The sequence below is a fragment of the Nicotiana tabacum genome, chromosome 2 (assembly GCF_000715075.1).
Source record: "Nicotiana tabacum cultivar K326 chromosome 2, ASM71507v2, whole genome shotgun sequence".
NCBI lineage: Eukaryota > Viridiplantae > Streptophyta > Magnoliopsida > Solanales > Solanaceae > Nicotiana > Nicotiana tabacum.
Genome location: NC_134081.1, coordinates 107,766,443 through 107,792,631, shown reverse-complemented (window position 1 = coordinate 107,792,631; position 26,189 = coordinate 107,766,443). Strand labels below are relative to the sequence as shown.

The window sequence follows — 26,189 nt, the reverse complement described above, 5'->3', positions numbered from 1 at the left end:
TGTTGTGTGAATATGTTTTATGTGTACACGCATAAAACTCAAAGGAAAAAAAAAAACTCATAAACCTAAAAGGAATTGAAAGTGGATGAAACATGTAATTGGGTAAAATGTAATAACGAAAATGAATATATAAACATGCTAAAATAGATGAAGAAAGGGAGTACTCTCTAAATCTAAATGGCAAGAAACCCTAAATATTAATTATTAGAAAAATATTAAATATCTATTCCTAAATATTAAAAAAAATAATTAACTAACGATTTAGCGCATAAAATGGTTGAGATTAAAAACCAAAAAAATAAAGCAAGTTTTATGCTATAACATGTTAAAATATGTAGTATAAAAATATTTGATATTATAAATGTATACAAATTAAATCCAGTATCTTTCACTAGCATATCATGCTTTTAGCTATAAAGCTTAACTTTTGTGGTTGATAATATATAATTATTTCACATCATTACATCAAGTTATCTACAAACAAGGAACTATACATTGCAAGTCTAATATGGAAAATCAAAAATAAAATCAATACTACATGTTAAAATACCATGATATAAAATATACACGGTTCTTAAAAAAAGGATTGCTATCGTAGATATCTTATTTGAAACAATACATTGTTATTCTAATATGCCAATATGAAAATTAGTACTCAACCACTAAAAAGTTTTTGGACTTGCTAGTTGCGAACTTGTAACTTAAGGCCGGTTAATTAAGAAAAATCAATACTACATGTTGAAGTACCTCGAAATCATTGACAGATCGATGAAATAGCTAGTTAAGATAGCCAATCATTAAAAACTGATAGCAAGTAACTATGATTTCCTGGTAATGCTATTTGGAACAATAAAACGAGGAATTGACAACGATGCTTCTTTTTAACTGAAGATTCTAAAAAATACACCAAGATGAGGTTTAAAATTTCAACGTGATACTACATACTCTATCATTATTTCCTCCAACCAAAGAGCATATGGATCAATGTTAATTCTAATATATATTACTAGTAGTATTACCGACAAATGCAGATTGTTTTGACTTTGCCGTCTGAGATTTACAAAACAATCACAAATGCCTATATACCAACATACAGAACGCAAGCATTTATTTTTGTTTCTTTCCTCTTCCTCTTCTGCATTTTCTTAACACAGACCCTAAACAGTAGTATAATAATAACTTCTTCTCAACAAAGCATCGGCCGACTCCTTTATCAATTTCCAAGCGGCAATTACGTGTCTGTCTTCTGTAAGCGTGGCACCTACTGCAAACCTAAGCATATAAATTCCGCCTGCTATTGTGTGTGTCAAGTAAACTCGCCCGGTTGAGTTGATAGAATCAAGCAGCTTCTTGTTTAAAAGTTCGATATATGCCGGTTCATATCCTTTGACCGGGTTGAACCGGAAGCACACGAGCGAAAACCGCCGTGGCACAACAATCTCAAACCCTGGATCGGACTTAATAAACCCTTCAAACATCTTCGCCATTCGAACATCGGACCTAATATGACTTTGAAGATTGACTATGCCATAACTACGCATAACAAGCCATAATCGAAGCGATTTGAACCTTCGACCTGTACCGATTTGCCAGTCCTTGTAATCTACAACTGAGTCATATTCAGACCGTTTATTCCTCAAATATTCAGGATTAGTACTTAACGCCTTTACTAACACATTTGGTTCTCTAACCCACATGCAACAACAATCTAAGTAACTTAGTAACCATTTATGTGGACTAAGACTTAACGAGTCAGCTCGTTCGATTCCATCAAGATAATGTCTAAACTCTGGACATATGCATGCACTACCTCCATAAGCAGCATCCACGTGGAGCCAAATTTTGTACTCATTAGCCACCTCAGCTAGTTGACTAATAGGGTCAACGGCTGTAGTTGAAGTGGTCCCTACGGTAGCACAGAGGAAAAGTGGGACCAATCCAGCAGCCACGTCAGCTTCAATAACTCTACGTAGGACCACCGGAGATAAAGAGAAATTACTTTCAACAGAAGTAGGTATAGCCCTAATATTGCATGGGAAAATACCAGCCAGCTTGCAAGCCTTGGTATACGTAGAGTGCGTTTGATCAGAGCCGTAAACAACGAGCTTTCCAATATTATGAACACCTAGGGTTTCGAGCTTTTGGTCACGAGCGGCGATTAGTGTACAGAGGATAGCTTCACTGGTTGTACCTTGAAGTACACCACCACCAGTGCCGGAGAACATGAAGGATTTTGGTAGTTTTAGCATATTTGCGAGCCAGTCCATGACTACCATTTCTAGCTCCGTTACGGCCGGTGACGCGAGCCAGTTAAATCCGACGGAGTTGAAACAAGTGCACAGCATTTCTCCGACGAAAGCGGCGGAGCTAACGGTGGCTGGAAAAAATGCAAAGAAATTAGGGCTTAACCAGTGGGTCATACCAGGGATAATATGGTTTTGAATATCTTTCATAATGGTGTCAAATGATTCGGGGCGATATGGGGCAGTTTCGGGTGAACGGTTACGGAGGTAACCCGGTTCGACTTGGCTTAGAACCGGGAAGTTTTCAATGTTCTTGTAATAATCAGCAATGAAGTCCACCATTTGATGGGCTTGGGTACGGAATTCTTCAGGGTCAAGTGGGTTGAAATTTGCTATGTTTGATTGGTTTTGAGCGCTATTATTTGAATCAAGACTTCCCATTTTGGTTGGAGCTAAGCTGGCAAAGAGAAGGGAATTACAAAGGGAGATTTTATAGCAGAAACGTTAGGGAGGTGACAGGGTGACGAGGATTGAGTTGAATAGAAAGAGGAAAAAAAGGTGGTTAGGAAGTTCAAAATGAAGAGAGAATTGAGAGTGAGACAAAAGAGAAAGGTATTGGTTGTACGTAGTAATGAAAGGCTTTGGCATTATTTCGGAGAAGTCAATACTGGTGTGTGCGCTTTCGTTTCATTTGTCAAAACATTGGGCTAATGAGACAGAGGATACTAGCTAAGTGACCTTGTAGCATAAATTAACTCAGGTTTTGAATCAATGACCTTAATTAGGCTCTTCCCTAGATTTGGAGATACGTGGACATTATTTCAGTGGTACTCTCCATTTCGTTTTACATTTTGATACATTAATGATAATAAATATCTAATTATAACTATTGAATAATTAATTGTATTATGTATCATCTGGTGGAATTAAAAAAAAAAATTATCCCTTCTTGATTCTGATGGAGTGACAAATATTTGGACTAAATTTTTTTTTTGAAAGACACATATAAAATTGAAAAGTGTACGATATTGTGCAAACAGTAATTGGAATTCTATTTTAGTAGCAGTTTAACTAGTGTTTATGATCTTGAAAAAATTATTATTTTATTAGCAGTTTAACTAGTGTTTATGATCTTGAAAAAATTATACCTTCTTTATTTCCTTATTAGCCGATATTTAGAATCTGTTTGACCAAACTGTCAAAAATTATTTATTTTGAAATGTATTTTTGTTAAAAAAATATTTTTCAAAAAAATACTTTTGGAGAGTCGCAATTTGTATTTTCATTCTTCTTTTTCTTGAAGAGGGAGAGTGAGAAGACTCCGGCAACATAGAATGACCCAAATCAGGGGACTGAAACACTGACATTCATTTATTATCATTAGTCTAAGCATGAAATTAAGAAAGAGAGATGTGCCTAAAGCGGCATGTAAGTAAACTATGCATGCTAAGAGAACCAATTTTTTTATAAGCAAATTATGTTTGACCAATCTTTTCAAAAAATAATTATAAGTGAAAAATTACGAAAAAGAACAGTAAATGTTCAGTTTACAAAAAATATTATTTTAAAAAAATTTAAATATTTATTTATAGAAAAAATCAATTAATTTTTATTTTTATTCAATTAATTAAAAATGTGCGTCATATACCCTATATAAAAGAAGAGATCTATTTATATTAGAGAGAAAATAAAAATATATATTACATATTTTAATCAATATAAAAAGTTAAATATAATCATTCAGTATAAATTAAAAATATACTTCATAGACCCTATATAAAAGAAGAGATCTATTTATATAAAAGAAAAAATAAAAATATATATTACAGATTTTAATCAATATAAAAAGTTATTTTTTAAAATAATAACATTGGTTATCCAGTATTACTTATTATTCACATGATGATATAAATATATCAATATACAATCATTCAGTATAAATTAAAAATGCGCTTCATAAACCCTATATAAAAGAAGAGATCTATTTATATTAGAGAGACTCTTTCAAAGAAAAATAAGAGAAAGAGAATAATAGTACGATAAAAATAAAATTTTAAAAAATGGATCGTAGAAAAAAAATAGAAAAAGATTAACTAAATTAATGAAGGATAATTTGAAAAATATGAATTTATAGTAAGGATATTTTTGTCTTAAAAAATAATTTTCTACTTCTGCTTCTACTTCTTGGAAGAAGATAGAATTTGTAGCATCTTCCTAAAGCATGAAACTGCTTCTCCTGGTGGTCAAAAATACTTCTTCATCTTGGCCAAGCACATCAAATTTTTAAAAAGTACTTTTTCTCACAAAAAAAAAAAATTGGCCTCCTAGAAACTTGACCAAATAAACTCTTGATAACATTACCTCGGGGCGTTTTTAGAGCGCCTCGACCCAGTGTTCGCACGCCTTTTAAAACACTGATTTTGAGATGTGCTTTTTTCTTAAAATTACTTTTCTCAAAAGTACTTTTGGTGAGAATCAATTTGTGTTTGACTAATTAATTTGAAAAACACTTGTGTGGAGAAATGATTATTTGACCAAGATATTAAAAAGTGCTTCTAATAGCCTGTTTGGCCAAACTTCTCCAATCCTAGAAGCACTTTCTTTTTAAAAAAAAATATTATTTTTTTTTCCAAAGTTGAAGTGTTTGGTCAAGCTTTTGGAAGAAAAAAAATATTTTTGAGGAGAAGCAGAAGCAGAAAAAGTAGCTTCTCTCCAAAAGCACTTTTTTGAAAAATACTTTGAGAAAAAATACACTTAGAAGCAGTTTTTAAAAGTTTGGCCAAATACTAATTGTTGTTCAAAAGTGATCTTCAAATTAATTAGTCAAACACAAATTGATTCTTACCAAAAGTACTTTTGAGATAAAACACTTCTCAAAATAAGCTGATTTTTGAAGCTTGGTCAAACATGCTATAAGTGTATTTTTTCTCAAAAGTGCTTTTCAGAAAAGTGTTTTTGGGGAGAAACTATTTTTTTTTACTTTTTCAAAACTGCTTATATTTCTATTCAAAAACACTTTTTTCTTCAAAAAGTTTAGCCAAACACTTCAACTTTTAAAAAATATCACTTTTATTTTTAAAAAAAAAAAAAATTTTTAACTTTAGAGAAGTTTGGCATAACTAACTACTCTAAAGCGATATTTATTTTGAACCCCTAAGTCCTAACAGATGTGCCATCACAAGATTATCTTACTAGGGAACTATTATGGGAATAAATACTCCTTACTCGTTATCCAATTACGATATCCACCAAGAGAAAGGAGTACGTTATCTCATCCCGGTGCTCTCTCCTACACTTGGAGACACGATTAAGGACAATATTTTAGTACATTATTTTACATACAGTAATTGTTTCTTATTATTAATTACAGTTTAATTAGTGTTTATGTTTTTTGAAATTTTAACTCAAACAATGATAATCTTTAATTAAGTGTTTTCCGTTTCGCTTTTCATGACCGTGTATTATCTATTTGAAGGCCACTATCATCCAAATCGTGCAACGTAAGGTATGACCTTCAACGAGGCATAAGAAAAGAACAACAACATCATAATTGGCTTTGGAAAAGGATATGTATAATTAGTTGGTGAAGGTTGGGATGTTCCTAAATTGGAGTCAAACACTTCAACCTTGACAAATTCGGTTCCTTTCTTGGACGAAAATACCATCAAGAACATCCAACAACAATAATTATGCTTCCCACCCAAATAATCTGGGATCCACTACTAAGAAAGATAAAAATAATAAAAGAATTTATATAATCAAGTTACTTAAAAAAATTACAAGTACTTATTCATAAAAGGTGGAATTAATCATCGAAAAAATTAGATAAATTACATGTTACATATATTAAAATATATTTGTAAAAAGTTTATACATTGTTATATACATGTTAAATCCGAGATGAAAATTATCATTGCAAATAAGTTTTTGTTCTCCAATAATGCCTGCTCATTTATGATGTCAAGAGTGATTCACTGATAAGTGATAAGTGGGAACACACAATTTTTCAAGTATTTTTAAATTTAAGTGTGTGTTTGGTATAGAGAATCATTTTCAAGTATTTTTAAATTTTTTCATATTTGATTGGGTTAAATAATTTAAAAATACTTATTTTATGAACACATTATATTTTCTTCTAATTTAAGGAAAATAACTTTCCTAGCGAGATGAGAAAAAATAATTTCAAATTGAAGATTTCAAACCTCCTACCTCCGCCGCTCTCACACATCACCGAAAATTGCCGCACCCCTGGCCATACCGCACTGCACCCCCTCTCCCTGCAGTACCCCTCCTCTCTCGTCCCTTACCCCCACCCCACCAGGGGCGACTCTAAGGCTTTGGGTAGTGAGGTCATTGCCTCCAAATTTTGAAGGCCCCCAAATTTATTTTAAATTCTTATTATTATTGTTACTATTATATATTATAATTTATATAAATAATCAGAATAAAAAAAGTGTTACAGTACATTTTTTGTTACTTGATTGAGGTTATTTTATACAATAAATTTATAAATTATGACAATTTTCTTCCCTCGATTAAAGTATAATTGACAAGAGTGGGTTGCTCTAGTGGTGAGCACCCTCCACTTCCAACCAAAAGGTTGTGAGTTCGAGTCACCCCAAGAGCAAGGTGGGGAGTTTTTGGAGGGAGGGAGCCGAGTGTCTATCGGAAACAGCCTCTCTACTCCAGGGTAGGGGTAAGGTCTGCGTACAAACTACTCTCCTCAGATCCCATTAGTGAGATTATACTGGGATTAAAGGCCTCCGAATATGGTTTCGCCTTAGGCCCCGAGATCTGTTGAGCCGGCCCTGCACCTCACCCCTATAATGTTCATTTAGATTATTTATAAATGGTCTTCAAATAATATTTTTTGTATGCTTACCAAACATCAAAAGATAAGTAAGAATATTACTTATTTTCTCAAACAAAATATTGCACAAAACTATTTTCTGTGAGAACATTTTCCTTGCCAAACAAAGCCTAAGGAAGTTGTTCTCTGTCTTTCACTAATCATGTCATTTTCCTTTTAGATAGTCGCTGCTCTACCTACAACACATTTGATCAACATCCACTCCCCTGCTATCGAGCACAAAATTGGCGTATAAATTTAGAAAGATTGGTTTAAATAATATTCAAATAAATCTTCAGCTTAATACTATTATTTGAGAAAATAAATATTTGATTTTGAATTATTTGTTATTATATTCTGTATTGCTGTAATAAACAATTAAACTTTCTGGAAAAACAAAACAGAAAGTTAGTAATACTTGTTTAACGAAATAGATTCTGGAAAACAAAAAACAGTATAGGAATAAATTGAGCCTACTGAATACACAGTGTGTCCTTAAGAAAATTATTCCCCTCAAGTACCCGAGGTGCTGGAATATATCCTCCCAGGATAGAACGATTTAACTCACCAGTGTATTGGTACCAAAAACTCTGATGAACTGCGAACCACTCAATGGTCGTAAAACACACTGGAAAATATTGTGCAGAAGAAGAAGAAGAAGCTCAGAAAATTTCGTAAGGAAAGATTTTGGGATTCAAACTCTATTTATAGAGTTGCTGGCAATGTTTCTGAAAAGGTTTGCAACCTTTCAGAAACAGCCATGGCTGTTGGAAAAGGGGTGTTTGAAATATTACGGGAAAAATATATTTAAAATAATCCGAAAAAGAAAACGGGCCTGACCGAATCGGGTCGCGGGTCATGGGTTATTCCTGATTGAATTTTTCGTTAATTATTTAATTAATTAATTAAATAATTGAAAGGAATTTTGTCCAAAAATATTAATCAATCAATCTTTGACCAAATCCGAATCTGAATCCGAGCGAGCAACGACGACGACGGCGCGAGGCTTGCCTTTTTCTTAACTCTTTAAGAGTTAGAAGAAGAGCAATTATATATATATATATATATATATATATACCCATCAAAAACCTTTTCTTCCTCTGATATTGGACAATGTCCCTTTCCTAAGGGAAACTCAAATATTTTATTTTTTCTCCATTTCTCATTCACCTTCTTTAAGCTACACAAGTTTAAAATCCCAACAGACATGATCCTTGATATGAATGTATGGATGTCGAGGATTAAGGTAGTAGAGTAGGTAGTCTAGAGTATTCATAACAGTAGTATTGGCACGTAGTCTCGCTTTATGTTGGTAGTAGGTTTTTAAGACTAACCGTTGTTTTCTTTCGTTGTTGATCACCTTACTGTCTTGTTATTTTTATTCTGGTTTTATATGGCTTTTTGGTACTATCCCTTCTTGTCAATATTTTCATTAATGTAGTGCTTATACTTTCTTGAGTCGAGGGTCTATTGGAAACAACCTCTCTATCCTCATAAGGTAGGGGTAAGGTCTGCGTACACACTACCCTTCTGAGACCCTACGGTGTGAGATAATATTAGTTATATTGTTGTTGTTGTCGTCATCTCCATCTCGGTCAAAATCAAAGTTTGCTGTGTATCCAATTTAGACGTCTATTAGCTGGTTAAGAAGAAATTAGCTACGACAACTGTGAATAAACACACACCACACTCTCCCTCTCTCTTTTTTTAAGTACCTAAAAAATCAAATTATATACTCCATTAGTTAATGTTTTAAGCTAAATGTATCGCTAAACAAGCATTAGATTGTTAATCATGTAAAGCAATCAGCAAAAGTAGGACACCGCCAATTCATGTTGGACCCATATTCTTAGCTATTTGATTGTCATTTTGCTCAAAACAGCTCAGGTAAGATCATATCTTTGTATCCTTGTCGTTTGCTTAAGCTTTAACTAAAAATAATTAAAGTTGATATTATAATAATAAATTAATAATATGGTCGTAAGATCAAAAGAAATCTTCACTACTAGAAATCCGGTAAAAACCGACCAAAAAAACCGACCAACGTTGGTCGGTAATGGCCAAAAATCGACCAAAACGCGACCATTTACGTGTGGACGGTATTTTTGTGGTCGGAAAGGAATACCGACCAAAGTTGGTCGGAAATTACCGACCAACTTTGGTCGGTCAATTAAATTCAAAAAAAAAATATTGCAAAAAAAACCGACCAAAGTTGGTCGGTATTTTAATTATGTAATAAAAAGATTCACCATCTGGGAATCGAACCGGGGTCTGTACTGTGGCAGGATATTATTCTACCACTAGATCATTGGTACATTTTGTTTTAAGACTATTTTTTATTTGATTTATACTCTTTAATTGTATTTTCGCACGAAAATAACCGACCAAAGTTGGTCGGTTTTAAAAAAAATCAAAATTACCATCTAAAGTTGGTCGGTTTTTTTAAATGACCGGCCGAATTAACCGACCAATTTTGGTCGATTTTTTTAATATTAATTTTTATTTATTTTAATTAAAAAACCGACCAAAGTTGGTCGGTTTCTTGAAACATAAATTTCGCGGGACTCAAAAATAGTTTCCCGTATTTTTGCGCCAAAGAAAACCGACCAAAGTTGGTCGGTTTCGTAAAAAAAAAATTAAAAAAAATATTTTGAAAAACCGACCGACCAAATTTTTAATAGTGTCTAGGCGCATGACGCCTATATCTCCGTTTTTATTTCCCTTGTAGAATATCTCTACAAGCCCCTGATATAAGATTTATTTAGCTAATACAATTTATAAAATAGGTATTATGATGAACCATAGAAAGGTTTAGACTTAGAGATAGGAAACGGGTATACATAACATGTTAAAAAAACAATGATAATATTGTAAAGCTAAATTTTAGCATAATAATTTTTAGAGTAAAATTAAAATTAAAGCATACCAAAAACAATGCTAGTCATGGACACACTACTCGCTTAAAACTAGTATCAAAGGGTTTCGATTTTGAGTTGTGAGGATGGAAAAACCTTTCAGTAAGGAGTGATTTATCCTTATTAGTGAGTCTATTCTATATGAATCCATATTAGTTAGACAAGTGAGTTTCAGATATTGAATGAAATCATTAAGAGTATCGGTACAAAGATGGGTAATGGTGAGTTTTTCTTATTCATACCGGTAGTATTAGTATTAATCTTATACTTTTTTATTTTTAGATTTTTATTACTATATAATACTCCTTTCGCTTCGGTTTTCTTGTTATCTTGTTATTATTACTGCATGTTGCTACTGCTTCTTTTTCAACTTTCTTTGAGCCGATGGTCTATTGAAAACAACATTTCTACCTTCTCAAAGTAGGGGTAAAGTTTGTGTATACACTATCCTTCCCAAATCTCACTTACATGATTATACTGAATTTTTTGTTGGTTATTGTTGTTGAAAATTAATATTCCATTTGTTTTAATTATTGTGTCTTACTTTTTTGTTTAGTAAAAAAATCCATCTTTTTATATTAAGTAAGTTTTTAATTTTAATAATTTTATTTTAATCTTAATGACACCCTTATAAAAAAAAGACATAATTGTTTAAGACTGCACAATTCATATAATATTTTTAATATATTATACACACCTCTAATTAAGACTATATTACAAATTTACTATAGTACTTTTACATCGAGAAATGAACATACAGGCAGGATACAAATTTGTAGACACAAGAAGAAACATTATAAAGAAACAATTAGATGAGAAGGTAAGTGCGACATTGAAAGGCCAACAAAACACATCAACTCTTTGCTTTAAAGTCTTGTCGTCAAAGTTATTTCCAATCAAAAGACAAATTAACAGATGAATATAAAATAATAAGGACAAAGAAAGCCCATAGTAATCACAGACGTAAGCAAAAATCCCTTTTTCTTAGTCCAGATGCCAGTGCAAAACTTGTAAAATTTACACTCCTCTTTCTTTAAATACTCTCTTTGTATACCAAACTTCATACCCTTTTGCTCGCAAACATTTTCTCTCTGAGCTGTTCAGTTCAGGTATTTTTCTTTCATATTCACTCTTTTAATCTTTGCATTTTCTTTCTCAAAATTCTCTGTTTTTCTTAACATTTGCATTATCTTGAAGCATTTGCCGTAGCCGTAGTCGAAGCCGAAGCCGAAGCCGAAGCCGAAGCCGAAGCCGAGCCGAGCGAGCGACGACGACGACGGCGCGAGGCTTGCCTTTTTCTTAACTCTTTAAGAGTTAGAAGAAGAGCAATTATATATATACCCATCAAAAGCCTTTTTTTCCTCCGATATGGGACAATGTCCCTTTCCCAAGGGAAACTCAAATATTTTATTTTCCCTCCATTTCTCATTCACCCTCTTTTAAGCTACACAAGCTTAAAATCCCAACAATCCCCCATATGAATGGGGAATGGCTATAAAATAAAGGAATGCACGGACGCGTGTGTGTTTTACATACAAGAATTAATTGCATCTGGATAAGTAGGTTTCCCTTTGAACTTTCCGTAGTGAACTTATATCAGATATACTCGGTCAATCGGTAGATTTGATATCTACCGTCGAGCTTTGTTGTATACCTAGACAACATAAGTCACACAATCAATCCTTAACCATTTATGGTTCTCACGGTTGTGTTCGTTTCAGCCATGAACACCGTCTGGTTTCATGAGTGCTTAGAGAATGGGCATTTACTTTCATTCCTCTTGAAGCGGCTTACACTCCACACTCACATAGGTAATTTCTAAACGTGTAATCCTATAAACACACTATCTGGTCCGGAATTATGTCGTCGCTAAAGAAATCCGGTCTTGAATTAATTGAGTAAGATACATGGCACAAATCAGTAAGTGTTTGGAATTTGAGCATCACGAGTTTGTCCAAAAAGATTAATCGATCAATCGATCTTTGACCAAATCCGAATCTGAATCCGAATCCGAATCCGAAGCCAAAGCTATAGCCGTAGCCGTAGCCAAAGCCGTAGCCGTAGCCGAGCCGAGCGAGCGACGACGACGACGGCGCGAGGCTTGCCTTTTTCTTAACTCTTTAAGAGCTAGAAGAAGAGCAATTATATATATACCCATCAAAAGCCTTTTCTTCCTCCGATATGGGATAATGTCCCTTTCCCAAGGGAAACTCAAATATTTTATTTTTTCTCCATTTCTCATTCACCCTCTTTAAGCTACACAAGCTTAAAATCCCAACAATCCCCTATATGAATGGGGAATGGCTATAAAATAAAGGAATGCACGGACGAGTATGTATTTTACATGCAAGAATTAATTACATCTGGATAAGTAGGTTTCCCTTTGAACTTTCCGTAGTGAACTTATATCGGATATACTCGGTCAATCGGTAGATTTGATATCTTTGAACCGTCGAGCTTTGTTGTATACCTAGACAACATAAGTCACACAATCAATCCTTAACCATCTATGGTTCTCACGGTTGTGTTCGTTTCAGCCATGAACACCGCCTGGTTTCATGAGTGCTTAGAGAATGGGCCTTTACTTTCATTCCTCTTGAAGCGGCTTACACTTCACACTCACATAGGTGATTTCTAAACGTGTAATCCTATAGACACACTATCTGGTCATATCCTGCCAGACTTAGCAAATCATTAAAAAATCTTTAAGCTATGTTGACTCATCAAAAAGCCTTAATGCTTTACCTCGATTTCTGAACATTGTCTTCATCACGAGAATGGGTTGAGTTATATGACAATGTTGAACCGTCATTCATAACTTTATTTGATCTCTTTGAACCTAGCTCGTGGGATCTCCAGTCTGCTAGGTAGAGTTACCGTCATGATGACTTGTCCTAGACCTTAACCCCATTCCCTTTGATAATCTTTCAACTGCCTCTCTAGATAGGCCTTTTGTAAGTGGATCCGACACGTTATCTCTTGACTTTATGTAGTCAATTGTGATAACACCACTAGAGAATAGTTTTCTAACGGTATTGTATCTCCGTCGTATATGACGAGATTTTTCGTTATACATAAAGCTCCCTGCCCTGCCTATTGCCGCTTGACTATCACAATGTATACAAATAGGTGCCAAAGGTTTGGGCCAAAATGGAATATCTTCCAAGAAATTCCGGAGCCATTCAGCTTCTTCACCGACCTTATCTAAAGCTATGAATTCAGATTCCATTGTAGAACGGGCGATGCACGTTTGTTTGGATGATTTCCAAGACACTGCTCCACCCCCAATTGTGAAAACATATCCACTCATGGATTTAACTTCAGATTATACAGTGATCCAATTTGCATCACTATATCCCTCGATCACGGAGGGATATTTGTTATAATGCAAAGCATAATTTTGGGTATGTTTGAGATACCCCAAAACTCGTTTCATTGCCATCCAATGTATGTGATTGGGATTACTTGTGAACCAACTCAGTTTACTAATAGCACATGCTATATCTGGTCGTGTACAATTCATGATATACATCAAACTTCCCAATACTCTTGCATAATCCAATTGTGAGTCACTTTCACCTTCATTCTTTTGAAGTGCATAACTCACGTCAATTGGAGTCTTGGCAATTTTGAAATCCAAATACTTGAACTTGTCAAGTACCTTTTCAATGTAGTGAGACTGTGATAATGCTAGACCTTGTGGAGTTTTGTGAATTCTGATTCCTAAGATCACATCAGCAACTCCTAAGTCTTTCATATCGAATTTTCTAGCCAACATGCGCTTAGTAGCATTTATATCTGCCATATTTTTGCTCATTATCAACATGTCATCAACATATAAACAAACAATGACTTCATGACCTGGAGTGTTTTTAATGTAAACACATTTGTCGCACTCGTTGATTTTAAACCCACTTGCCAACATTGTTTGGTCAAATTTGGCATGCCATTGTTTGGGTGCTTGTTTAAGTCCATAAAGTGACTTAACAAGTTTGCACACTTTCTTTTCTTTACCAGTTACCACAAAACCCTCAGGTTGTTCCATGTAAATCTCTTCCTCTAATTCTCCATTTAAGAAAGTTGTTTTAACATCCATTTGATGGATTTCAAGACCATACACGGCCGCTAGTGCCACTAACACCCTAATAGATGTTATCCTCGTTACTGGCGAGTAAGTGTCAAAGTAATCAAGGCCTTCCTTTTGTCTATAACCTTTGACAACAAGTCTTGCCTTATATTTGTCAATAGTGCCATCAGCTTTCACTTTCCGTTTAAAGATCCATTTCGAACCTAAAGGCTTATTTCCTGGAGGAAGATCTACCAATTCCCATGTATGGTTATCCAAAATTGATTGAATCTCACTATTGACTGCCTCTTTCCAAAACGCTGAATCAGAAGATGACATAGCTGCTTTAAAAGTTTGAGGCTCATTTTCAAGCAAGAATGTCACAAAATCTGGTCCAAAGGAAGTAGATGCTCTTTGACATTTGCTACGCCTTGGATCTTCTATACTTGGAGTATTTTCCTTTGGTTCTTCCCGAGGTCGTTTAGGTCTTTCACTTAACGACTCACATTCAGTTTTATATGGATAGATGCTTTCAAAGAATTCAGCATTATCTGATTCCATTACCGTATTAATGTAAATTTCAGGATTATCAGATTTATGAACCAAAAACCGACATGCTTTACTGTTTGTAGCATATCCAATGAAAACGCAATCAACAATTTTTGGTCCGATTTTAACCCTTTTAGGTAAAGGAACTTGTACCTTTGCTAGACACCCCCACACTTTGAAATATTTCAAGTTGGGTTTTCTTCCTTTATATTTTTCATATGGAATAGATTGCGTTTTGCTGTGGGGTACTCTGTTGAGTATTCGGTTAGCTGTAAGGATAGCTTCGCCCCACAAACTCTGCGGTAATCTGGAACTTATTCATAAAGAATTCATCATTTCCTTTAATGTCCGATTTTTCCTTTCCGCAATTTCATTGGATTGAGGTGTGTAAGGTATAGTAGTTTGATGGATAATTCTATATTCCAGACGTATTTCTGCAAATGAAAATTCATATTCTCCACCCCTATCACTTCTAATCATTTTGATCTTTTTATTCAATTGATTCTCCACTTCATTCTTGTATTGCTTCAATTGCTTCATCCTTACTATTAAGCAAATAAACATAATAATATCGAATGCAATCGTCAATAAAAGTAATAAAATACTTTTTTCCACCTCGAGATGGTGTCGACTTCATATCACAAATGTCAGTATGAATTAAGTCTAAAGGATTTGAATTCCTTTCAATAGACTTATAAGGATATTTTACAAACTTAGACTCAACACATATTTGACATTTTGATTTATTACACTCGAATTTAGGCAACATTTCTAAATTAATTAACTTCCGCAAGATTTTGTAATTGACATGTCCTAAACGAATATGCCATAAATCATTTGACTCCAATAAATAAGAAGAAGCTGCAATTTTATTCATACTGTCAACAACCATTATATTTAGTTTGAAGAGGCCCTCTTTGAGGTAGCCCTTTCCAACATACATTTTATTCTTGCTTACAACAACTTTATCAGAAACAAATACACATTTGAATCCATTCTTAACAAGCAAAGAAGTAGAAACTAAATTCTTCCTAATAGTAGGAACATGAAGAACGTTATTGAGCGTTAATACCTTGCCGGAAGTCATCTTTAGGAATATCTTCCCATAACCTTCAATCTTGGCTGTTGCAGTATTTCTCATGGAAAGCTCTTCTTCGGGACCAGCAGTAGAGTAAGTCGCAAATGTTTCCTTGACAGCACAAACATGTCGAGTGGCTCCAGAGTCAATCCACCACTCCTTCGGATCAACTAGGTTGCATTCCGAAAGCATTGCACACAGATCATCAATATCATAATTCTTCTCCACTATGTTGGCATGTCCCTTCTTCTTATACTTTTTCAGGAGACGACAATCAGGGGCTTTGTGACCGATTTTTCCACAATTGTAGCAGCTGCCCTTGAATTTTTTTTTGTTCTGCTCCTTAGTCTGTCCAGAAGACCTCTTTCTCTTCTTACTTTTTGAAGCAGTCTCCTCAACGATATTAGCTCCCATGATTGTTGAATTTCCACGAGACTTCTTCTCAGCTGTTTTGTTGTCTTTCTCAATCTTGAGACGAATCACAAGATCTTCCAACTTCATTTCTTTGCGCTTGTGCTTAAGATAGTTCTTGAAATCTCTTCACGAATGAGGCAATTTTTCAATCATTGCAGCCACTTGAAATGCTTCATTCACGACCATACCTTCAGCAATAAGGTGATGAAAAATAAATTGAATCTCCTGAACTTGGGTTCCAATAGTTTTACTGTCTATCATTTTATAGTCTAGAAACTTGGCAACCACGAACTTCTTCAAGCATGCATCTTCAGTCTTGTACTTCTTCTCAAGTGCGTCCCATAATTCTTTCGAAGTATTCATCGCACTGTACACATTGTACAAATCATCCTTTAAAGCGCTTAAGATATAGCCTTTGCAAAGAAAATCTGCCTGCTTCCACGCCTCAACAATCATGAATTTCTCGTTGTCCGGCATGTCCGCAGCAGGCACTGGAGGTTCTTCACTAGTGAATTTCTGCATACCAAGTGTGGTAAGCCAGAAGAACACCCTTTGCTGCCATCCTTTGAAGTTGGCTCCGGAAAATTTCTCCGATTTTTCTGCCGGTGGAACAGCAGTCCGGCTTGACGAGGCTATCGTCGTTGCCGCAATAGTCGCAGAAGAATTTCCGTTATCAATTGCCATTTCTTACTGTAAACAACAGAAGAGTTCAATTAATGGCAAAATCATAACAGTACACAATACTGTTATTAACAAAAAAACAGTTTGTATAAAAATCGAAGTTTTTATAAACTGTTTTACAGAAAAATGATGAAGTTTTTATGTTCTTCAAATCGTCTTACGAATTTTAATACTCTGATGAAGTTTTTATATCTTCAAATCATAATAGTAAAATTCAGAAGGAGTAGAAAACCACACAGGTTTTAATCTCCACAAACAAAATACAGAATATAAAATAAAAACTAATTTTCTTAAGATTGTTATTATATTATGTATTGCTATAATAAACAATTAAACTTTCTGGAAAAACAAAACAGAAAGTTAGTAATACTTGTTTAACGAAATAGATTCTGGAAAATAAAAAAAGTATAGGAATAAATCGAGCCCACTGAATACACAGTGTGTCTTTAAGGAAATTACTTCCCTCAAGTACCCGAGGTGCTGGAATATATCCTCTCAGGATAGAACGATTTAACTCATCAGTGTATTGGTACCAAAAACTCTGATGAACTGCGAACCACTCAATAGTCGTAAAACACACTGGAAAATATTGTGCAGAAGAAGAAGAAGCGCAGAAAATTTCGTAAGGAAAGATTTTGGGATTCAAACTCTATTTATAGAGTTGCTGGCAATGTTTCTGAAAAGGTTTGCAACCTTTCAGAAACAGCCATGGCTGTTGGAAAAGGGGTGTTTGAAATATTGCAGAAAAAATATATTTAAAATAATTCGAAAAAGAAAACGGGCCTGACCGAACCGGATCGCGGGTCATGGGTTATTCCGGATTGAATTTTTTGTTAATTATTTAATTAATTAATTAAATAATTGAAAGGAATTTTGTCCAAAAAGATTAATCAATCCGAAGCCGAAGCCGAAGCCGAGCCGAGCGAGCGACGACGACGACGGCGCGAGGCTTGCCTTTTTCTTAACTCTTTAAGAGCTAGAAGAAGAACAATTATATATATACCCATCAAAAGCCTTTTCTTCCTCCGATATGGGACAATGTCCCTTTCCTAAGGGAAACTCAAATATTTCGTTTTTCCTCCATTTCTCATTCATCCTCTTTAAGCTATACAAGCTTAAAATCCCAACATTATTAACGAACTAAGAGTAAAACTAAGATTATCAAGTACGAATGATTATTGAAAATAGGGTAGAAAGGTAGCAACAATTGAATATCAATGAGAAAAATGAGGGCATTGGCAAGATATGTACACAGCGATTAATCGGGATATAACTCTATTCCAAGTTCACTTCTTAAGTTTTGTTGACTCTTTGATTTCAATAGCTGATTATATTATCTTTAGGATTCAAATTCTTCTTTCGAATAAATGAGAGTTTCATTAAACAACCTAATGACAAGTGCTATGAACATCTACAAGAATACGTTTCTTGATTGGTCTAACGAAGAATGTCTCTTGACTATTCCTCTAGCTTGGTTAATTGATAACTCTACAAGCTCTTTCAATTACTTATGAGAGTCGTGAAATTCACCCAAATAAGATAATACAATGATATTTGCAACAATATTCCTCTTCCGATTAAAGTAAAACCACAAATAACCTTGCACATCAATTCAAAATTCTTTCAACGAATTTAAGCACTACAGAAGTCAAATCCTCGACTAATAATCAAGATACAATGTACCCTAAGAAGGACTACTCCATAGTAGAGAAATTGTTCGTCACAAGAGTATTAAGAAAGCAAGAAAACATTACAACTCAAGAATTCTAATTTTGCTTAATTACCCTGCATTTGGTCGTTAGTCTTTCTTTTATTTTCGTGGAGCATCTAATTAACTTTTTCTCAAGGTTCATTTTTCATTTCTAAGATGAAGAATTAATTTAATTTCTATTTTTCTACATATTTTTTGTTAATAAATATGTGAAGATGGGCATCCTTGTTGAAATTTACCAATCTGTATTTCAAGAGGTAACTAATGAGAAATTTGACACACTAATTTTTGTATTCAAACAACAATAATAACGTACGCAGAACTTACCCCTACGTTGGGTAAGGTAGAGTAATTATTTCCGGCTAGATAAGCGGCGCCTGGATCACCAACCCCATGATGCTTTGACTTTCATTATATTTTGGAAATGCTTGGCAATGTTGAGCACTCAAAGACAACGTACTTTACTCCTCCGAAATGGGAAAACGTTTTAATCACTCCAATCTTCATGCTTCAGACGGCCAACTGCACAATTTGAATTTGGGACGCTTTGATCTCCCAAAAAGATGGAAATGAGATGCAGAGATAAAAGAGAACGGAGAAAATTGAATCAGGGTGACGTACATTTTCCTGCATTTATCTTTTGGGCTCAGAGTATTTTCTAGATTTATCTTTTGGATTCTTTTGTTGCCAAAAAAATAAAATAGAATTAATCTTTAAAAATTGATAACAGCACATCTCCATATATAACAGTAGAAACCGCTGCTTAATAATTTAGTGATAACGACAATAATTTCTCATATAGTAATAATTATGAGTTCGATTCTCACATCTTCCTTCCTCTTCTCTTTCTCAATCTTCTAGTGTAATGAAACATTAAAAAAAAAAAAAAAAAAACAGAAGAAGGAAAACAAATGATAGAGCCGAGAAGGAAGTTTAGTGGGCCTAACCGGTGGCCCAATCCCTCACAGTCGACAAAATCTGGGGTTTTGGCATGGTATAACAATATACCCATATAATTGGCCGAAAATAGTCCTAGTTGTAGATATTGACATCAAATAACCAATAAATGTATATCACAATAATAATATGCATATCACAACTTTTGTTTTTCTTCTTTGTCTATATTAACATGTATATTAAAATTTTATTTTCATTATTTGTATATAAATAATATTATTCTTTGTATATCGATAATATAAAATTATATATATAGTTATTGCTACCTTTATATCAATGTATATTACAATAAAAATATTATATTATTTGTATATCACAGTGTATAGCACATCAGATATGTGTATACCAAAATAGATATCATAAGTTTATTTTTCTTCTTTATGTATATCAAAAATTAATTTTCTTTGTATACCAAAATATTATTTACTCCCGCAATAATATTTATTATTTTTATATTTTAGAACTTGCTTAAACATGCTATATCAAAAAGAAATACTTTTTTGATCAATAATTAATAATTATATTATTTATATATCACAGTGTATAACATAATAATAATGTGTATATCAAAAGAATTTATTAAAATTTTATTTTCCTTCTTTGTATAATGCATTTCAGATTGAAAACTCAAGTTCAAGACGACTCCACATGTGTATCCCCTATTGTAACCTGTGTATATCTCTATGTACATCAGTGATATCTCATGTATATTATGTGTGTCTATTATATCCATTAAATTTGTGTTATATATACGATATACAATATGATATACATGGGCGTCCATAGAAAATTGTGTTGTATATATGATATACAAAGTGATATACACAGACATCGTTAAAAACTTGAGTGTGATATATACTGATGTATACGATATACAACGTGGCATACACATGTCGCAGTTGGATTTTTAGGTCTAATTTTTTACCTGAAACCAGTCTAAATCACTTCTAATCTTACTCAAATTTTGTATATAGCCTTGTTTAGGCATTTTCAACTAATTTCAATCACACCCACTCATTCAATCCAAACAAAAAAAGGAAGAGAGAAGAAAAACGAAGTTGAAATATATTTTTTCTCTCTTAGTTTTTGTAAATCTTGCTCAAATTTTGTATATAGCCTCGTTAAGGTATTTTCAACTAATTTCAATCACACTACTCATTCAATCCAACCAAAAAAAGAAGAGAGAAGAAAAACAAAGTTGAAAAATATTTTTTCTCTCTTAGTTTTTGCTTCTGATTTTCTCTGGCGTGAGATCAACCTTACCTTTTCAACCCACTGATATTTTTTGTATAATTTGCAAGAATTTTTGCTAAACTATGAGAGAAAAGAGAAGAGATAGAAGAAGAAATACAAGGAGAGAAAAGGGGTGGGAGGCCAAAATAAGCGTGTAGTTTTTTTGAGAGAAAATATAAAAGAAAATAATTTTTTTAAGATTTGGCTATATAATACCAATTGTTTGGGGCTATTTTTGTCAAACCTAATATAAGGCTAAAAAATTGCCAATTCATGTTGTGTGTTGTTATAGGATGCCAATTTTTCAAATCTAAAGCGGATCCCAACATTTAAGCACACAATAGAATTAGGAGTCTACTGTCATTTTTGAAGATTTGCGTTTAATTACTTTCTTTGCAACTCTAACCCTAATGTATCAATATTCCTTCTGCTACCCTTTTCCGGAGTCCATAACTCGAATTTCGTAAACTTTTATTAACATATTATTGCGACTTTAACCTCAAGTTCATATGCTATTTTGATAAGACTTTAAGTTTTATACATTGACCATGTACAAGTTTGCTTACATAATCGACTTATAAGGCAATTACAAACAAATTCTATGATAAGATTAGTTGATAACCTCGTAAAAGGGGCTAACCCTGTACAATTGTTCAATATACTAGTGAAGCTTTTGCTAGTTTGCATTGACCGTAAGTCTAGCATGCCAATTCCTCACAAGCAAAGCTCAGCAGGGGAAACGGCGATAGTTGTAATGAGGGACACTTTTCATACTCAGTTCACTTAAACTACATTGTCGAATAAAAAACAACCTGATAAAGTTTAATCTACGTTTTCAAACTTAATTTTGCTAAGTTGCGTTACTAAATTAATAAACTTAGTATTCATATTAATAAAAGTTAGTTGTGAAAAATATAGAATAATTGAGCTTTTTTTTAATGTAGATATTATAAGTTGCTATTTTTTCATTTTTCAAACAATCATTTTCCTTAAACATTATTCCATGAACCTAAATGAATTCCTTATCAAATAGGCAGATCACGGTACAATTTCAAAATCACGAAATATTGACGAGCTTTTCCCAAATATAAGATTAAAATGAACTTGGGCTGAGCCTAATCACTTTTCGAAGACTTTGAAAAGCCTATATTAGCCTAACAAAGTAGGGAGTTTTACACAAATAGCCGGTTATATTAATTGTTTATTTTTTCTAGCCATATACATAGATTATACATTGATTATATATAATTGTACACATTTAATACATAAACTATACATATAATATATATTTGTTGGCTATTTTCAGTTTAAGTTTTAGGGTGGGCAGCTATTTGGGTTAATTTCTCAACAAAGTAATATCTTAAATGAATGTGTATCGGATTTCAAAGCCCAACTATGCTTACAATGAGTTATTGTAACCCAAAGAACACTTTCACTTATGTTACAGTCAAACTTGTAGAAATGACACTAGATAGCCACTTTTAAGTATGATGTTTAAAATATATTCATACTTTACAATATAGTTAAAGACTAGCCAATCCGTTCAAAAATCATGACACGACATCCTGAAGTATAAACCTCAAGGTTCAAACTTCAGGACATCATGTCCTAAAGTTCGAAAACCGTGTCAAGAAATTTGAACCGTATGTCCTGAATTTTAAATTAGCAGTTCAGAAATTCAGGACACTTAATCTAAAATCTTAAATTAGCAGCTCAAAAATTCTCGATACAAAAATTTAGGATATTTAGTCCTGAAGTTTGGATAAACTGGCTAATCTTTAAATATATATATATATATATATATATATATATATATATATATATATATATATATATATATATATATATAGTGTGTGTGTGTGTGTGTGTGTGTGTGTGTGTGTTTTAAATAACAAGCTTAAAAGTGGGTACTGGTGCACTTCACCCATCAAACTTCTCTATAATAGTCATTCTCTATAATAATATTTTACTATAACGATCAAGTATATATTTGGTGGAACAAATTTTTAATGTTATGTTATAATATATGTTCGTTATAAAATATCAAAATAAACAAGGCTGTTACAGAGATATTTGACTATATTTGTTGAGCAGGAAAATAAATTATTTTTTAAAAAAGGAGAGATAGATGGAGAAGAAGAAAGAGGCTGCGTTAATTAATTCCTTGTGACAAACATCCAACCGTGATTCTCTCCAACCGTGACAAACTTTGCTATTGGAGTAAGAAAATATCCAAATAAACGAGACTGTTAAAGAGATATTTGACTATATTTGTTGAGCGGAAAATAAATTATTTTTAAAAAAAAAGGGAGAGATAGATGGAGAAGTAGAAAGAGGCTGCCAGCGTTAATTAATTCCTTGTGACAAACATCCAACCGCGATTCTCTCCCGTAAACATGTGCAACATCTATTTTTTAATCTGATTATTGAAGACTATTCTGTATGTCCACATGTGAGTTACGTTGTTTTTAGATCTAACAAAACACCCTTTTTGCCTCGTTACAATGTTCAATGTTGCCATTTCCTACAACTATACGACCAACATGCCTCAGTCCTGGGGAGTTGAATTGCTCTTTCCCCGAGCTTTTATGATATACCCAAATAACGTTCAAAACTTTTTGATTCTCATCGTTTTTTTCATTATAGATTTCCCTCTTTTTAATAAGTATAATTCACTTCTCTTTCCTCCTTACTATTTTGTTGTTTTCTTTCCTATTTTTTTCGTTTGTTTTGTCCCAACAGGAAGCTTGTTCTTGTGTTGTGCATGGTTAGCAATCAGTCCTTACATTTCATTCATCCTTTCTCAATTATATTACTTTTCCTACCAAAGGAATTAATGGTATTATGGTTGAATAATGCATGTAAAATTCAAAAGAATGACACAGCTAATTAATTGCATTGCATATAATCCGTTTTGGTTTTTGGTTGATCTTCTAGAGCCATCGATTACACATTATCCAATTATTCAAAAACATCGTCGCGCTATAATGTTATTTGTGCGCGGGAGAAAACGGCCATGAATAAAAACATCATTTGCCTAGACAACCAAAACACAGTAAATATCAAGTGAATCTTCTTTTTGTTTTGGCTTAACTTTTTATTAGTTAATATTTCTGAAACCAATTTAACAGCTGATGGTAAAATCTCTCTCAACGCCAAGAATTATTTATATGTCCGAATCGATTAGAGGTTCCGCTTCCTTTTGCCCCACGGTAAATTAACTTTCACTCACTCTTTTACTTTTCTTATTTATAAGGACACATCCCAAAAAAAGCAAAATACAAGAGTCACAGCAAAAAAGGAGTTAAGATGTTCAAGTATTTTACTAGACCAAAAAGTATGCAAATACTACCGACTTTTTTTATCACTTGCTAAAATAACAAACAAATTATACCAGCCAAGTTGGAGCAAACGATTTGCTTTAGTCAATAGCAAATCGTTTGGCAGAGCAAAAAACTCAACCAAAACAATGAACCGATTAAAAAATTACTCACCAAAAATAGACAAAAATTAGAGGGACAACAGCAGATTCATACAAAAGTAGGGTAATATTTCCTGGCACTACATGTCAAAAAGAAATTTGTCTTTCAAATGACCTGAATTTACAGTGGGGCAAAAAGACAAAATAACCCCTTTTTAACCCCCCTACATTTTGTCAACTAGTTTCTCACGTGAATCCCCCAAAATCACGTCACATGCACAAAAGAACAGAGGGCATCATGTTACTCCAACCATAGTTTCAGAAACAAAGTGACTTTCACTAACCAAAGAGAGAATTCAGTAGAATGATTAGGGGCAAAAATGGAAACAAACTAGCAAAACGAGAAACGCCAATGGACGGCGATGATGAATCCGTTTTTTCGAACTGTAGTGAATCAACGGCTAATGGCATGTTCTCCTGATCTGGACTACACTTGGACTCATGTGGTGGGTGCGCACTGTACATGATGGCGCGCAATACAGCAGAAACCGTCGGTATGTACGCCGTCTTGTTGCGTGCTAGTAGCCACGTCAATCCCATCAACTGACAGTCCCTGCTTAACATTTTGCTCACCCTATCGCCGCCGGTATCCGCCATTTTGTGAGTTCGATTTTTTCCGTCACTGTTAAGCTATAGAAACGAAAAAAATAGATAAATCAGAATTACGGTAAAAAGATGGGAAATGAAGGGCATTTCAGTAATACAAAATAAAATAAATGAAGAAAATTATAAGAGGATATTAGGTTGAGTGGAGAAGAAGAAATAGGCTTAAAATGTGATTTTACGTTGATGACCTTTTGTAAGGCACCGAGACACCGTGTACAACCGGAATAAGAAGAGTTCCGGCAATTCCGCTCGAGATTTCTGACAGCGGCGGTCGGAGTTGCATTTTTCGAACCGGTGAGGTTAAATGCCGCCGGGCAGCTAAGTGAAGTGATCTGATGCAGACGAATACCACAGAAACACAAAACGGTGTCGCATGAGGTATTAGGTTGAGGTAAATGGATGTTACGGCTCTGGAGAGAGCTCTGAAGCGTGTTAACGCACTTCTGTGAGTCATCCGGCATCATCGGCAAGTCGGAGCTAGCCGGCGCAATCGCCGCCGAAACTTGCAACGCAGAGCGGGCGTGAGCTGCGAATAACCAAGCCGCTAGGACAGGACAACAACGGCTTCGGTCCAGATTCTGCCCGCACGCCGCGCTCACACCACCGAAAAGCTCGTCCGACAAATCCAACCGGCATATCTGTGACTCGGTCTGAACCGGAAATGCTGGAACAGTGTTAGAGTTAGAATAATCACCCGGCTTCAATGGCTGCGCTGGCTCTGAAAGTAACCCAGCTAACGAGCCGTTACACACACAAAGCAGCGTAAAAATAAACGTGAAAAGTCTGATTTTCATTACTGCAGTACTTGAGCTTTTTGTAAAACTCGACTCTCAATTTTCTTTGTAGATGGTGAACAGTAGGGTTTGGTAAAGTCGGAAAAAAAAAAAGTTGAAGCAATCTTTTTTTGTTTTAACTTTTAACCAGTGAAAAACAATGTTTATGGGAAGAAACCTTTTTCTTTCTCTCTCTTTTGCTTTGAACCAAAAAAGGAAGAGTTTCAGGAGATGCTTATAAGAAAGTAGCAGTCGGCTTTTACATGAAAGAGATGATGCAATAAAAGACACCCACTCTAATAAAAATAGAGTGGAAGTCAGAAAGAAATGGATGTGCGAGCTAGGTCACAACATAGAGTTCAGATGGGTGGATCACATTATATTTAAAATACAGATTTAAGTAATATACAGTCAAAGTATTTCTTACACTATAAAATACATAACATGTTGCTTATAACGAGTTACATTTTAATTCTGCTCTTATTACGTAGAGTTATATGTAATTATATTGTAAATAACTTTATTATATAAATATTTTTATGGTATTAATAAATAAAACACACTCTTCAATATATAATCGTTCACGACGTATTGGATTAAGTTGTCTGTGTACTGTGATCTACTGATAAAAAT

At 33.9% G+C, this 26,189-nt stretch overlaps 2 protein-coding genes across 3 annotated transcripts; both read right to left on the bottom strand.

The window, feature by feature from the left end:
- Nucleotides 1-862: 862 nt before the first annotated feature.
- Nucleotides 863-2,786, bottom strand: LOC107788484 (tryptophan decarboxylase TDC1-like). The gene has a single exon (XM_016610164.2). The coding sequence runs from the start codon at nucleotides 2,682-2,684 to the stop codon at nucleotides 1,158-1,160; it is 1,527 nt and encodes a 508-aa protein (XP_016465650.1). The 5' UTR covers nucleotides 2,685-2,786; the 3' UTR covers nucleotides 863-1,157.
- A 21,423-nt stretch (nucleotides 2,787-24,209) lies between these two features.
- Nucleotides 24,210-25,904, bottom strand: LOC107780515 (putative GPI-anchored protein At4g28100). 2 transcript variants are annotated; one of them, XM_075237350.1, is made up of 2 exons: nucleotides 24,963-25,904; nucleotides 24,210-24,807 (listed from the first exon to the last, which is right to left on the bottom strand). In XM_075237350.1, exons 1-2 carry the CDS (start codon nucleotides 25,575-25,577, stop codon nucleotides 24,457-24,459), a joined length of 966 nt encoding a protein of 321 aa, XP_075093451.1. In that variant the 5' UTR covers nucleotides 25,578-25,904; the 3' UTR covers nucleotides 24,210-24,456. The 2 variants fall into 2 exon arrangements, with proteins under 2 accessions (XP_075093451.1, XP_016456553.1); XM_016601067.2 differs by having other exon boundaries at nucleotides 24,972-25,904.
- Between the last annotated feature and the right edge of the window lie 285 nt (nucleotides 25,905-26,189).

Bases quoted from the DNA above. Each gene is read 5' to 3' on its own strand.
- LOC107788484 (XM_016610164.2), bottom strand. From the start codon at position 2,684: ATGGGAAGTCTTGATTCAAATAATAGCGCTCAAAACCAATCAAACATA.
- LOC107780515 (XM_075237350.1), bottom strand. From the start codon at position 25,577: ATGAAAATCAGACTTTTCACGTTTATTTTTACGCTGCTTTGTGTGTGT. The intron at 24,808-24,962 runs GTAAAATCACAT...TCGTTTCTATAG, and splicing joins CCTTACAAAAGGTCATCAAC to CTTAACAGTGACGGAAAAAA.